Source organism: Apostichopus japonicus, chromosome 6 (assembly GCF_037975245.1).
Source record: "Apostichopus japonicus isolate 1M-3 chromosome 6, ASM3797524v1, whole genome shotgun sequence".
Classification (NCBI taxonomy): Eukaryota; Metazoa; Echinodermata; class Holothuroidea; order Aspidochirotida; family Stichopodidae; genus Apostichopus; species Apostichopus japonicus.
The window spans coordinates 11604897-11621261 of NC_092566.1; the positions used below are offsets into that span (position 1 = coordinate 11604897).

General features: G+C 35.2%; 1 protein-coding gene across 2 annotated transcripts; it reads left to right on the forward strand.

Annotated features, from left to right (window-relative positions):
- The first annotated feature begins 788 nt into the window (after window positions 1-788).
- LOC139968999 (erlin-2-B-like) lies at window positions 789-16360 on the forward strand. Of its 2 annotated transcripts, none has more exons than XM_071973663.1 (12): window positions 789-961; window positions 3774-3866; window positions 4220-4242; window positions 5056-5136; window positions 5470-5516; window positions 7081-7142; window positions 10124-10249; window positions 10381-10513; window positions 11386-11567; window positions 11878-11957; window positions 12784-12960; window positions 14701-16360. In XM_071973663.1, exons 1-12 carry the CDS (start codon window positions 826-828, stop codon window positions 14707-14709), a joined length of 1149 nt encoding a protein of 382 aa, XP_071829764.1. In that variant the 5' UTR covers window positions 789-825; the 3' UTR covers window positions 14710-16360. The 2 variants fall into 2 exon arrangements, with proteins under 2 accessions (XP_071829764.1, XP_071829765.1); XM_071973664.1 differs by having other exon boundaries at window positions 837-903.
- Window positions 16361-16365: the final 5 nt, after the last annotated feature.

A 16365-nucleotide genomic window follows, 5' to 3' on the forward strand; every position in this document is an offset into this window, starting at 1 on the left:
CGGCACTAGGTCTTTGAAATAATTTTAAGAGAAATTAGAATACACTCTCTCTCTCTCTCACTTTTTTTTGTACTTTATACTTTTGTTTATACTCTTTTTGGTTTATATTTAGCAACGTTGCTTAGCCAGTCACTGCAATCGGTCCCAAAAATCTAATCGGTATCAAAGATGGTGACTGTAGCCTACGCTCCTGACTAGAGGCCCATAAACAGACCGAGTGGTATGCCTCTCTACCTATCGCAGACCACTGTTCCCCATCTGTTCTACCAATATGTGTATATATAACATCTTCACAAATTACAGTTCACGAGTATTGTGCTTTTCCTTAAAATGTCGGTGCCCCTCTATCTCAGATTTCTTGACTAGGCGGGCCTGCGGCAATAACAGTTTTTGAGAGTAGTACGTGTCACAGCATCAGATGCAATTTAACTACGATATTTTTGGCACAAAAGCAATCGACTCGCACCATGTAAATGAACATGTAATTTGGACAGTTTGACATTTCGTATGACTGCTGAGAGTCAATTCAATTCTTTGGAGCCGAGCAACCTCATTTTTGAAATATTCTATCCAAGTTAGGGTTGTGAAAGAGAAGTTCCTCGTAACCACAATTGTCTGCTTTAAGTGATAACCAAAGAATTTTTTTATGAAACCACCAACCCTTTCCCATCCTCTCCCTCTATCTCACCCCTTTCCCTTCATTACCCTTCACCAAATAAAACTTTGTATTACAATCAATGTATTAAAGTAGATGATTTTTCATCATGTGTGTTCATGACGGCGTCCCATAGAACGATTTGGCTACCGATTGCAGATATCATATTCATGCCACCTCCTTTACTCGCGTGCATCGAATTTTACATTGGTGTTGAGTTCCAAATCCAGGCGTTAGCAAATTGCAAGGTATATTTGCAATTTTCACGTTCATTAGTTAATTTCGACCAAGAAAAAGCACCAACCGGTAAGTAATTCCCATATGCCACAGATGACCTGGGAAAGTTTTGCTGCTGTCTTAACATCCTAACATACATTACAACTAGTTACAAGTACAATAGGACTGTGTTGGGCGGACTTAGGCCTATGTTAAGCTACAAGTACAACTAGTCTAAATACAAAGGCGTTTACACTTCCAGCGATTTTTTCTGCAGTTTTGTTCGTCAATTGGGAGCTAAATACCTAGTCATATGCGCGAGTCTATTTTATGTAATATATTGTACTATGTAAACGTTGTTTATTGGCAATTGCAGTGCTATAACACAGGTACAAATAACATACAGTACACACAGCATAATTAATAACACATGACATCTAGGCTAGGCCTACTGTAGCCTGTAGGTAGCATATGCCTATTAAAAGACCGATTAACTTACACACTAAATCACATACCTAATGTGGTTTCTAAGTCTAGTTCGAAGTTCTCTCTAGCCATAAGCTACCCATCACTGCAGCTGAAAAGCTTGCCTTTCATAGCACTATAAATTTTCCATATCATGACCGTGAAGATTTTTTGCTATCAGAGCCTGATGTTTTCGTCACTTGTAAACAACCGCTTGACTCAGTCTGAGAAAACAATTTTCGTTTGCTGCTCCTGGGAGGCATCAAGAGGTCTAAAATTGCCTCAATTGACCCGATTTTTGTACCACATGCACTTCCATTCATGTTATTGAACATGCAAGCCACAAAAACCCAGATCCTGTTTGATATATCAAACAAGATGTTCTCCTATTGCATTTTGGTACTTTCCCTGAAGGGGAACATTCGGGCGGATTATTAAAGTAACAGATGATTTTTTTCTTAAATTCCAAAATTATACTTTTTATAGTCATCACAATATAAGCCACAACAGCACAGTGTGTAATACACATATATGGGCTATACTGTGTACGCAGTAACCAGGTCTAAGTCTGCAACAGTCACCAATGTTAATAAGCTGGACCAATTTGGGTGCATTTATGATTCTTCCAGGTTTTATTGGTATACCTGATCACAGTTGACTTGGTCTGGAATGCACTACCTACAGCAACATCATCCAGAGAAGGGTCAGGCTGTATCTCTGGCTCTGAAAGCTGATGAAAACTACTTTTGTTTACTGTAGCTCAGCTGATTCCTCCCAAAGTGACCTTTAGGACATACCCGAATGTATTCCTGAACAGTTTGGAACATGTTAAACTGATATTGCATGTCACTCCTCTTGAAAACATGGTTAATCTACAGTATGTCCCTGGTTATATCACATTAAAATTTGGTCATAATTTTGAATTTCATGCCAACTTTGAATCACCAATGAAGCTTCGGATGGGGAGGGGTTGTGTAGGCAAGTTCCCTATCCCCCTCAATTTCATGTGATGCACGCAGGTGCATTCTTGCACTTGAAAAATTCCAAACTTTTCCCCCAGTTTGGACATTTTGGTGCCACCAAAAATCAAAGCAAGATCACATTAGGAAAGTGCCACAGAACTCTATATTTTACTTGAATCACTGCATTGTTGAAACTTAAGTCCACAACATCTTACTGTGGAAAAGTTACACATGCACTAGCTCACAGTCTTGTACACAATGCAGGTTTGTAAATATGAATGTTTGTAATTTGATATAAATTTTAAGTGCTAAAAAATCCCTTTAAAATCTCTAATTAAAGCATGTGTTATAAACATGTACAATTTAGACTTGATAACCAACAAAACTAGTGCAACAACATGTAAACAGAGAAAAAGCATAATTAGGAAATCACAAATAAACCAGGTGTGAGCTTTCAAATTCTGCTCCTCGTTTAATCATCAAACCAAAAAATATGATCTGATTACTCCAGTATTGAAAATGCTTTATTAACTGCCAGTTTAACAGTGAATCGTTTTCGAAATGTTATGCTTAGGTTTAATATTCTTCATGGCAACGCCCCAACCTACTTTCAGAGTGAACTGTTGATATGGGCTTGTAGTGGGCATATTCTATTGATTGAAAGCCCTGGCCTTCATCAACCATTGAGTTAAACTTTTATGGTGATTGGGCATTTCATATTTGTGCACCACATCTATGGAAAGTCCTACTATTAGCACTTTGTCTTTTACCCACTTTGCACTTAAATGTCTCCTCTTGTGTTTATTTGTCTTAACATTGTTTATATTAGTTTCATCATTTTTTTTCTTATTTTGCTTTGACTACTGAAGTTCTTTATTACTCTGTATGTATCTCATATTTGTACTTATTAAGATTTTACTATATAGTCCCATGTAAAGTGCGTTGAGATATTCGTTTTAAGTTAAGTGCTATATAACTATATATTGTTATTGTGATCATGCAAATCTATAATGATGGCCTCTGTTGTGTACCGGACAATATTGCTTTTAACTTGAAGATGAAGCTCAGAAGTATAAACAATACTTTACTGTCAACTAGTTTGTCATTGAATACTCCATACTTTCATATGAAAAGTGTAGAATCATTTAGTTTGTTTAGTTTGCCTATTCATGAATTTCATAAACAACCTCTAAAGGGAGATTTGGCCATCTGAACCAAGATTTAGTCCTCTTGGAGAGTTGGATAACAATTACTAGCCCTGTTTCATTGTATGCAGAAATCTTTGGCCTACAACTGTTTACAATGTAATGTACAAGTATACTATAACACAGCTTGATGAGAATTATGAGAATACAGGATATGCCATTGGTTGGCTAGCCTTTGGTGGGAGTTGGGAAGAGAGTCATGACATTTAAATGGTTTGAAAGGACACCAACGGCATATCTTTCTCTGATTTTGTACATTTTGTATTGCAGACCCCAAAATGGCAAACGTTGCACCAGTCATTGCAGTGATTATTGCTATGGTAGCGTTTTCGCTGAATTTCGCCGTGCACAAAATAGAAGAAGGTGAGTTAAAGCACCATCTTTAAAAAGGACTCCAGATTGTCAAAGCAAGAAGGAAATGATCTGTATTGCATATTAAATGTTAGAACATCAATGTTTAATTGGATCAGTGTGATATATATACATTTTGGGGTGTTGTCGTAAGAAACATCATGACCATGTTCAAAGAGAAAAAACTGTTAAACTATTTGATAAACGTCTAATGTTACTGTTCCTCTATACCACATGGTAATTAACTTCAGTTTTAAGCCCCATTGTTGATGACAGGCTAATAAACCTACTACTTTTATCAACTTCTTGTAATCTTCGATATGAATATTCTTGACAAATGAATCTTACTGTATTTCTGCCCTCAGGCCATGTTGGAGTTTATTACAGAGTAAGTACTTCTACTAATATTAATAAATTCCCAGACTTAATATCCTCATTACTACAACCTTAAGTATGGTTTCACCTGGTTGTTGGTGAAAGTTTCCAGCCTTCATAGATATGCATGCCTTTGTAGATCACAAAGAGGTTGAAGTTGTATAGTTTCAGGCTGTAAATGTACAATATCAATGTGGCTTATCCATGATTTCCCCTCTCTTTTCTTCTGTGCTTGGCCCAAGGAGACATTTTCAGCCTGTACCATTGTGGAATGTGATGTTAGGTTTCTATCTGGAACTTGTTTGAACTCTGTGCTACTGCCAGCCCCTTCTTATTATTTGTTAAAGTACTGTAATGTAACCTATCGTTAGGGTGCATTATCAATTGGATCCTTACTCTTAGTTTGCCTTTATAAGTATTTCTGTTGGCTGAAGGACCATGGAAGATTCAAAAGAAGAGAACTGACTTGATTGTACAATGGCTTGTGGGAGGGGCAACCATCTTGGGCCTATTCCTAGTGATCATCATATTGGTTTGAAAAGAGACAGACTACTCAAGATTTTAAGCATATTGTCAGATGCAAATGCAAGTACAGTAACAATGTATGGTTTACAAGGTGAGATATGTTATGTAGCACAAGGCTGTTGAAACCCTCACCTCACGCCTGCCCAATTCAGTCCTTTGAGAAGTTTTGTATCATCTGTTTTGGATGGCACTGTAAAACAACTCTAATCTTCAACAAATTAGCTCAGTACAGTACAGGGGTTAGCTGGTTCAATGAATTAAACATTATTTGTTGTATTAATATTTTAATTTCTTCTTTCAGGGAGGTGCATTATTGAAGTCAACTTCTGCACCTGGCTACCACACCATGCTGCCATTCCTTACTACCTTCAGATCTGTTCAGGTATTGAACTCAAAAGTTTGAGGGGAAAGAATATAACATTAAGAATAACTAAGACTCATTTGTATCAATACAACATTTTGTTGTTTTACAGGTCTTCTTCTGAAAATCATAGCACTTAGCATCATAAGATTAGCCTTGCTTAATGTTGTAGAACAATTCCAAACTTTCAATCTTGATATGATCCTGGATAATGATACCTATTCAACTTTAATTGATATTTCTATATGTTCCTTCCCCCCCCCCCTTTTGGTGGATATGTAGATTCATGTCATCACACAATACACATAGTATATACTGTAGGAATGTACTAAAAGCTATACTCTTTTCTTGCAGACTACACTTCAAACAGATGAAGTGAAAAATGTGCCTTGTGGAACGAGGTAGGGTTGATTTAATCTTTTCTTTACTGAGGAAAATGAGCTTTGGATAGGAGTTCCTTATATGGTATTTCATGATTATGGGAATAATAGGTCTATCCCCCCCCCCCCCCAAACTATATAATAATTAAAATGTTAAAACAGTTTTGTTGTACAATACAGATTCACATTTTTCAGACTGTTCAAAATATTGTAAAGGGCTGTTTGACTTTCACTAACCCTGCTTTTACAACAAATTATATTGTCAATACAGTATAATACAATTTCAGACTTTGTGTGTTATGCAGTGTATTACAGTATAGGAAATATAGTGTTATGGAATATGCTGGAACATGAGAAAACTAAGGCAATCTATATGGAAGTTAAGGAAGCAAGTTGATGGGTGCTAGCCACTGCTAGACCCAATCTTCTCACATTTAATTGTAATTATTCCTGACTTGAATGGAAAGGTGAGTTTAAGTTGGATGACTTTAGGCAGAATGTTAGTTGTGATATGTTATGATCCAAGAAAAAATAAATAGCTATTCTGATTTTCATGATATTCACCGTTAAAATATGTTAAATCTCTGGAATGCACTCACTTAAATACTAATTAATGATTATGTCAGCTCCTCTGTTCATGCTCAAATGTTAATACTTCCATTGTTTCATTGCTTTATAAATACAAATTACTTGGCCAAACAGGTTTTTTTTTTACTTTCTTATAATTCATTTTACCAAAATCATAATTGTTTAGAATGATGCCAAAGGGTTCTGTACAATGGATTAATTGAGCTGGTGATTTTATTCATAATAAGTCCATACTCACAGAATGGAAAACTTTCATAGAACAGGTGAAAACAGATGATACCATTTTCATGAATATTTATGCTAGCTTGAGTGTTCATGAGCTAATTTTGGCAATAAATCTAACTAAACCTTGAAAAGTCAATGTCATCATATTTCTGCATGCTCTTTGTCTGATTACATGATGTGTATGTAATTAGCATATATCGAATATATTTCATATGTATGGACATACACAAAGATAATTTCCCTTAAAAAGGGATTCCCCCAGTGGCTGGTTAATGTCAGTTTTGATAGATGGTACATGCACCAGCAAAAAAAAGGGTTTGCTTTTTATGATACGGCAGTGACTATCCTGTGATTGATGTGCAATAATTTACTTTACACTCGATCATTAAATCTAATTTGGGATGTAGCTGCTGCCACTTTTTAAATGTTTACATAATAAGTTGATAGGAATCACAATTATAAATGTTGTATTCCTGTTCAGTGATTTAGGACTAGTATTGGGGTGGACATGTTTCATGATTTGTGAGATAAATTTTCTACCAAACATCAATTAATTGGTGAAATGACGTCAGTAGGTTTAAAAACAGAAGAGCAAACAGATTCAGGTAAAGTCCCTTTACCATGATATGAATATTCATGTTACCACTCAGAATTGACTGATTTATTTGTGATTGAAAAACAAAGAAAGCAGATTTCAGGTTCCGTATAGATGACAGCTCATATTAATCCTCATTCTGCAGCAATAACTTGGATTTATATCTTTTTGTCACAGTGGAGGTGTTATGATCTATTTTGATCGAATTGAAGTTGTCAACTACCTACATACTGATCATGGTAAGTAAAATGTCAGTGTCAGGGAGATGTCACGAAGCTGTCCCTAAGAGAAAGTTGCCAAGATAACTGCAAAGTTTGAAGCTTTAAAAACCTTCAGTCTGAAAGTTTATTTTTATAACTGCCATTGTGATAGAGTTGATATGTCGTATATAGGACAAAGACATAGGACAAAAACTGGCATTGATAGACCCAACTTTATGTCCCTAGGCAGGAACGTTATCGGTGGCAGTCAGAATATACATCTAAGAAACAATGTAGCTAAGTAAGACAAGATGTAGTTAGGGAATGTCACACCTTGCGTGCAGATGCTCCTAAGTAATTCTTGGTTGCTTAATGTTTTGTTATTGAAGGTCAAAGGTGATATGAGGTAAACTGAGGTCAGAGCATAGAATCAGACTAAATTTAAGGTGGTTAATTAGAGGTTAATCAACGGTTTACAGTGCGTTTATCGCATGATAATGCACTGCAGTGACAGGAATATTACTCAAGCGATGGACAAGGCTGTAGGCTGAGTGCATCAACCAGCAATAGGGTTATTCCCCTGTGAGTGATAAATAAACATTAGTTTGCATCTCAGAACGTTACAATTTACTAACGACTTTAAAAGAAAAAAAAACAGCAATTGTCTCAAAAGGGTACCTCATTTTTCTTTACTTTTATTATAGTTAAAACTTAAAAGTTGCAAACAATGTAATTGCTCTGCAAATAAAATAACAAGAATGGAGACAATTAGGCTATACATTGAACAACACTTCATTGTAGTACAGCATAACGATCTGACACAAGGGTGTAGTGCACCTGTGTCCAATTGGCATAGCAACACAAACCAAGTATTCATGTCCAGATGTACAGTGATGCAATGAGTGACTTAACAGTCATTGTGGGGTACATACTGTACTTTATACTGTGCAATTAGCTATATATATATATAGCTGCTGTTGAGTTGTAAACACATGTGAACAATTCCATCAAGAAAGTTCTTAAACAAACAGTTAACTTTGTAGTGCAATGGGTTTAACATTTGATCAGATGGAAACAGGTTCCTTCTTTGGAGAATGATGCATTTTGCTGAGCTGTATTCCCGAATAGTAACGATAGGCATAGGCCTATCAGTTAGACGGTGTTCTGACATTGGCTAGTCAACTGTGGTGTATAAGTGTCTTTATAATAACTTCTGATATTACTAATGTTAGGCTTACTTATGTTTCCATGGCCGCTTAATGCCATAGTATTAATAACAGAGGTTATAATAAATGAGGTTATGATAGCTGCTCGCACCCTATGGTAAGTACACTTAAGGCAGGAAGCTAGCTTTCTCAGAAATTGGGGTTAGCGTAGGCAGCTAGCTGGGATCAGGATCCAATTTTTTTTTTGTGCAACTAATCTTGACCGCCAGTGAGTTTACCGTGCATTATCCATATGTTAATGCATGGTCAGCTGACGACAACGACCATTCAGATTCAAGAAAAGTATGAATGAATATGAGTTAATGTTGAAAGGCCATGGTTTTAATGTGGTATTCTTTCCAGACTATTGTCTTTAATTGTATTTTGCCCAAAGTTGATTTTCTTGGATTGATTGTATGGATTTGAGTTGACTGGATTTTGACTGAAAGTTGGTTAAAAGGATGATTGAAGAGAGAGAACAAATCATGACAAAAATAATAGGTTATAGGTCAAAGGTCATTAATTGCTAATTGTTCTTTTTTCAAAGAGACATGCACACAGTTTACCAATTCAATTTATGAGGGAGCTTTAAGTGCAGTGGATCAAAGGTCATCTTTAACATCATGTAGGGAAGAAATTATGGAATCTGTAAAATAATATAGGAGGTGTATCTTTATCAATATTGGCAATTGTAACAGATTGATGCTTTCAATTCTAACCAAAAATAAAAAGTTTATTTGTTGTAGTGAATGTTTGTCAAAAGGCATTGGTGTGTGTGTTGATTATAAGCTCTGTTGGGGCTGAGTTAGGGCTGAGTGGATTATTGGTTGCAGTTAATGCTTTTAATGAAGCATTGGTGTGTGTGTTGATTATATAGCTCTGTTCAATTAGTTAGGGCTGAGTGGTATATTGGTTGTAGTGAATGTTTATTAGTGGTGTATTTTCATGTGTATTGGATAACCAGAGATGCCAACCAGTACGATTTTATCGTATTTAGTACGATAAAAAAAGTGAAATACGATAATACGATTCGCCTCTTGAAAATACGACTTTTCATCTTTCAAAAAAAACAAAACAAAAAAAACAAAAAATCCGTTTTTTTAAAAATATTTTTTATTAATATTCTTTTTTAATAGTTGATCAATAATCTTGCTACATGCTGCAATTCATATTTGATTATTTGAAATATCTGACACTTTTTTTCTTTTAATTGGTTTATAATGTCAGTTAACAGGAATGTGGCTCATATTTACATGAGTATAATGCAAGTCTATACAGTAATTTTTTTCTCACTTCTGCTTCTGGCTTGAACCAAATTCTCATTGGCCCAAAATATGAAAGCAATTAAGCTGTATCATTATTCTCATTATGCATTTAAACACCCTTTTTGCATCATAAGAATTATTACAGATGCTTTACAATTTTCTCATTAGATGTTATTGATTAAGCAAACATTTTACTTGCCCGTTCTTACCAGTAAAACATTTTTCTGACATTTTACTGGCCCGGGCCAACGGGCCAGTGGTAGTGTTGAGTTTTTGCAAAAATCTGATTTTTCTCTCAAAAATCTGATTTTTTAGGATATTCAGTCTGTTTTTTTGTGTCAAGAGGTTGGCATCTCTGGATAACCCATTATATAGCTCAGTGAGTTTCAGTTAGGGCTGAGAGGCGTTTATTGGTTGTAGTGAATGTTTTTTTTATTAAGCATTGGTAATGAAGCATTCAGTATAGTGGTGTAGTTTCATGTGTATTGGATAACCCATTATGTAGCTCTGTTCAGTGAGCACTGACATGTTATCGTTTTATTTCCAACAGTTCATTCAACAGTGAAACAGTACACAGCTGATTATGACAAGACATTAATATTTAACAAAGTCCATCACGAGTTGAATCAATTCTGCAGCTCACATAATCTACAAGAAGTTTACATTGAGCTTTTTGGTAAGTACTCATAAATTATCTGTTTTTTTTCTTCAGAATAGTCAAAGAGGATCAGTTATGGATTACTCTATGCACAAAGCAAATATTGATGTAAGAAATGATACATGTTTAATGTACTTTTATTTTCATAGATCAAATTGATGAGAATCTCAAGAAGGCCCTTCAGGAAGACCTGAACAAGATGGCTCCTGGATTAACCGTCCATGCTGTTAGAGTCACAAAACCCAAGATTCCAGAAACTATCAGAAAGAATTATGAGCTGATGTAAGTAAACCATTAACCTTAGTGACAAACATTTTAAGGTTTGCTTTTATACAACACAGGTGGTGAGAATATTTGGCTCAAGATTACTACCAAAGCTATTTAGCCTGTATGGTATACAATTGGCTGGCATCAAAAGTCTACTCATGCAATTGTTCATTAATTCTGAAGAACTTTTGAAACAATAATCCTTGGAAAGTGAACCCTGTAAGGTGTCCATATTAAGACTGAATGTCATTTGCTTGGCCATTATTTGAAAATATGCACAACACATTCCACAAAGGTGCAGGGATGTTATAAAAATTATTCATAATTTCTTGACCATTAGTGACTCATGTCGAACAATATATGTTTAGGGGTCACTGCAGGTCATTCTTGCATGAAGGAAGTTAACTTAAATACACTGAAAAAATTAAATCTTACAATTATCTCTCAGTCACAAAATATGCTGATGATGGCACTCAGTTATCATGCAAAATATCTAATAGTTCATTTGTCAATGATCATTTCAATTATTAACAATCTGTTAATAATATAGTTTCAACATGTGAGCGAATACAACTTATTGCTCTCAATCCAAAAATTCAAAGGAAATGTGTTTTGCTAACATTAACATACAGCATGAAGGCCTCTTGTCATCTCAATTACAAGTGTTAAAATACTAAATGGATCAGAGGTTGAAAAGAACATCGAAAACTGACTAAGGTATTGACAAAATCCTGACGTTCAATTATCATAAATCAGTTCCCACTTTTTGTGGATAACACATAATTCCTGATTGTCCACCTAAACATGAAAGCATTAATTGAGGCTTTATGTCTTTGAAGTAGACAATGTGTAGATTATTACCATGAATTTTTTTATTTAATTTTCAGGGAGAACGAGAAAACGATGCTTCTGATTGCAGTACAACATCAGAAGGTGGTAGAAAAAGAGGCGGAGACGGACAGGAAGAGAGCAGTGATAGAAGCAGAGAAGCTGTCACAAGTAGCTACCATCACCTATAAACAGAAGATCATGGAAAAAGAAAGTGAAAAGAGAATATCTGAAATAGAAGGTACATTCAAGGCCACAGCAAGAGTTGTGTCAGATTACATCTTAAAAAGGATTGTTTATAAGTATTTAATGTAAACATTCTTTGGTTGGTTAAAAGGGAGTTCACACTTCTTGCAACCTTTTCTAAAGACTGGGGACAACTTGATTTGTCTCATACAATGTATTTTGAAGCAGGTTACAGTTATGAAGTACAAATAAAAACCAAAAAGCATGAGATGAGGTTGATTGAGAGACTGAGAAAAGCTCTCCTGCATGATTGCTGACAAATCAAATGGAAGCCAAATTATGTAATCAATGGTCTTCCTTTCCAGATGAAACTCATCTTGCAAAAGAAAGAGCACGAGCAGATGCTGAATTTTATAAATCACAGAGAGAAGCAGAATCAAACAATGTAAGTGTATCAAACTTGTTCTTTTTGTAGGTTGTTCATTCAGACCATCATCCTTCACAAGTCTGTGACTTAAAATATGTAGCCAGGAATTCACATTGGTCTAACTAACTGCTGGTCTAATCTGATAGCTTATTCCGTTACTGAATGTAAACTTTGATTGATTCATTGTAGTTAGGCAAAGCAATCTACACAATAATTTGTCATCCATATCTTTTTGACCCTACTGATACAATAAGGAACCCTTCCCATTGGAAAACAATTAGTTCATATTTGTGACTCGAGCAAAATTATTCAAATCATCCATTACACACTTTACATACATATTACTTTCAACAGATTATGTAGCATGCCAAAGTTTGCATACAAGAATCTGTTAAGTATAGTTACCGGCTCATTTCACTTTGAGGTGATAAGAAATCATAGTTTGTACAGACCACTGCACTAGTTATAAGAGTGAAACTAATTGGAAATTACAGATGTTTGTTTGTAAGCCATTGTAATTGTGCATGCAAAGCCTCTGGGTGTGTTATTCCGGAATCCTCCTCATCACACACACTTATTTCTACAATGAAGGAGAAATTGGTTTGGAAGTAGATTGTTTTCAATCTTGTTATTTAGTGAATACCTTTTCTTTGGAAGTTTTATCAGTTGTTTGGTTTGTCCCTATTACCTACCCAAAGATAAAAGATTTCAGATTGTATGAAATAATTTGAATGTTTCATCTGTGGCATGTAGTTTAGATTAGTGTGCTCTCTATAAACCTCCTGATTTTTAAAAAAAATTTTTCACATGTGATCTCATTTTGTTGGAAACTATTCCTTTGCAGGTGAAACTTACTCCTCAGTACCTAGAAATGATGAAGTACCAAGCCATAGCAACCACTCAGAAGGTTTACTTTGGTAAAGACATTCCATCCATGTTCATTGAATCTGGGTTTGGGATTATATCACAACAGGATGAGGAAAACAGAAAGAACAGAGGGAAAGACCCCTCCGGGTCAAAGGTGAGTATTTATGAAAACATCCACAGGCATTGAGAACAATGGACAGTTATGTCACTCAGCCCTCTAGGTGTAACTTTAATTGTTTCCTTAGTAAGCCAACATTATGCAAATGATTACAAACAACTTATCCCATGTTTTCTATACCCCTCCCTCTCCGGCTGACCCTCTGGTCAGACCTTAACTCAAGAAAATGAGACATTGGTTGTTAGTCATTAACGATTTTCATTCCTTGCCGGAGGCAGAAGGAACCTATGTGATGATAATGGTGTGTGTGTGTGTATGTATGTGACACTTGCTTGTAAAACATTGTAACTCAAAAAGTTCATGGTGGATTAACTTCATACTGTGGATCTGTCATATTGAGTACAAGAAGCCTTTTGTTTTCAGTGAAGTTCAATGGTCATTTGGGTCAATAGAGGTCAAAATCTGAAAACTTTGTTGAACTTCATACATGGTTGACAGATTCAGAATGTTTAGTACAAGAACCCTATTGAAGTTGGTGGAGGTCAAAGGTCATTTGCAGTCAACATTTAAGTGAAAGTCTGAAAATCTTGTAAACACGGTAACACAAGTACATCTTTTCTTGACCTTCAAACTTAGTATGTAGATCCAGCTTGGCAAGTGCCAGAATTCTATTGAATTGGTAGAGGTCAAAGGTCACATGTGGTCAACAGGCATCAAAGTTTGAAAACCTTTCAATCACGATAGCTCCAAAATTAAAGCTACAATTAATCTGTATATTCTCCAATGCTATGATTACATTGGTGAACGAACATAGTTTGGTCAAATTCAATCACGATAGCTCCAAAATTAAAGCTACAATTAATCTGTATATTCTCCAATGCTATGATTACATTTGGTGAACGAACATAGTTTGGTCAAATTCTGTTTATTTTAGTTCTGTTAAGAGGCCTCCATGGGTCTTCAATGAAATATACCTTGCATCCAGATAATGAAATCTGCTTCCAGAGTCCATACAGGATATCTCAATAGGTTATCTCAAATGGTAGAACGATTGGTCATTTCTCAAAAGTGTCTTAGTGTATAAACAATGTCATGTAACTCGCAACACTTCTTAAAGGGATTTGCTAGCTGAAAGTTGGTCAAATGTGTTTATATTTCACATAGGGAAAACTGCTCTTTCTGGATATTGAAACATATTTATTTAAATTTTTGTACTGTAAAATCCTGATGAGAGAATGACATAGTTGATGCCCACAAGGGATTTCTACAAATCTTTTCTGGTTCTCACTTAATTCTTGGACAAATTTTAATTCACTTGCTCTACATTAGTCAGATAGTAACAGTATTTTTAGTTTTGAGCAAAATGTATGGCAAGGAATCCCAAAGCTAACTGGCTTTCTGGTTTAACAAACTTGCCAATTCTGGTTAAAGTTTCCCTGCAGCATAAATAATTCATTATTCTTGCTGATGAATGTGCAGTCAGTTTAAATTTAGAAATGATGAATTAACTATAAATTTGTGCATACATTTACATTCATGGATGGAGATAGGTACAAGTACACATACAACTTTTCAGTAGTTTTAAAACTGTGTACCTGTAAACATTTAAACTTTTAGTTTCACTTCAAATCCTTTCATTAAGAATGCCAGACATGTAAGAGGTCATACCAGATGGAGGACAGTGCCCCCCCCCCCTACCCTCACCATCTAAAAGTTAATGCTATGTTTCAATCAGCTGTTCCATTAATATCCATCTGTTTTGTCTTTCATCCTCAGAATAAGTAAATGGTGCACAGTTTCCATGTACTAACTGCAGTAATCCCGAAGAGAAGATGTTAGGTTCCAATGTGCAAATACCTTGAAATGTAATTGTGGGGTATGTGAAAGGATAATTACAACTAGAAATATTACAGGTAAAGTTTTATGATACTTGTTAGTGTCATTTCATAAACAATAAATGAGGAAGGATTGCGGGAGGGGTTGGAAGTGGTGAGGGAGGGTGTTAGATGATAAGAAGGGTATTAAGAAGATAGCAGAAGCATGGAGGCATGATGTTGGAATAGGGAGATGTTAGGTTTGGTATTTGGTGGTTTGAGGAGAGGATACTAACCATGACCAATTTTTTTTTACTTTGGAAATAATTCAAGATTTTATCTTAATTACTTCAAGTGCCTCCACATTTTTAAACCTAATACTTTGGTGTATAGCATTCAGTTAATATGTCAACCTTGTAGCCATTAGGAACTTTTCTCATCACCATTTTGTTATCGAAAATTTATAGCCATTTTTCATGTTTTATTAAAGGTTACTTGATTTGTGTTAAAATTGTGGAGGTTTGTCAAATATATAACAGGTTTGCTTGTTACATTAAATGAAGTTCTCATTTCTTGTTTCATTCAATGTCTAACAATTGTAATTTGTAGAAGTATGGGCAGAGGAGGGGGGGGGGGGGAGGAGGGCAGTATTGTGCCTGAAATTAGTACACTGCATTGATAATATTCAACACAATAGTGTTCTCGGAAAGAGGGAGTCTCATTCATTTGTACTATCTTTATTGAATGTGATGTGGCTTCTGACATATCAGGCTAATGAATAATTCATCAGAATTTTATACAAAATCATTGCTAAAGTATGTTCATTGTACCAGAGCTGTATACCCCACAAACATATGTAAACTAATAGAAATACCTTAGTACATTTGTTAACATCAGAGGGTTATGTATGTGGCCTACAAACTGACTGTCCTGTATCAGGTATAGAGAGGTTTATCGCAAATACATTGGTTTCTAAGGATACTCCGTACAGCTGCAGTGGAAGATTGGTTTATTCCTGTCTTCATTCCTGTGTGTAGAGGTGATGTTGAAGCATTAAGTCTGTAACAGGTTTATGTGTAGAGAAAGAAACCACTGCAGGCAAAATGAAGTGCATGTGTTCATGGAGTATACACAATCAATCAGCAGGAGACTGCCCTCTATTACATTTTTCTTCTTTAGTCCTAATATTGAGGGTATTTGGTATGTTATTTCATCTCTCATGTAACCTTGTCAAAAAAGTTATGTTAATTTTGTGAATAAGAAATGATTATATTTGAATCATAATGGTGTTAAGTCTAAATATTCCATGCATTATATTGCTCTACTTTATGGACTTGCATATATGTAAGTGCAATTCATTTCAGCCATGTAAAAGTTAAGAAAAGGTAAAAGTTTCTACAGTAATCACCAATAGTTATTCATCTATTCATAATTCATCTTTGCAATACATTGTATATAAATGCCTTTTTCAAATTATGAACAAGTCTTTATACACCATAATTTGTAGCAAAACCGATTGAACACTTCATACGATTTTAGAAACCCTAAATGTTACGTTATGTAGTGATCATTAGTTGTTGTATGAATAACATATTGAATAAAAGAGGAATCTGAACAAGTAATATAG

Coding starts and splice junctions, on each gene's coding strand:
- LOC139968999 (XM_071973663.1), top strand. CDS start 826: ATGCCACCTCCTTTACTCGCGTGCATCGAATTTTACATTGGTGTTGAG. Junction 5,517..7,080: donor AATGTGCCTTGTGGAACGAG/GTAGGGTTGATT, acceptor TTTTTGTCACAG/TGGAGGTGTTATGATCTATT. Junction 7,143..10,123: donor CTACCTACATACTGATCATG/GTAAGTAAAATG, acceptor TATTTCCAACAG/TTCATTCAACAGTGAAACAG.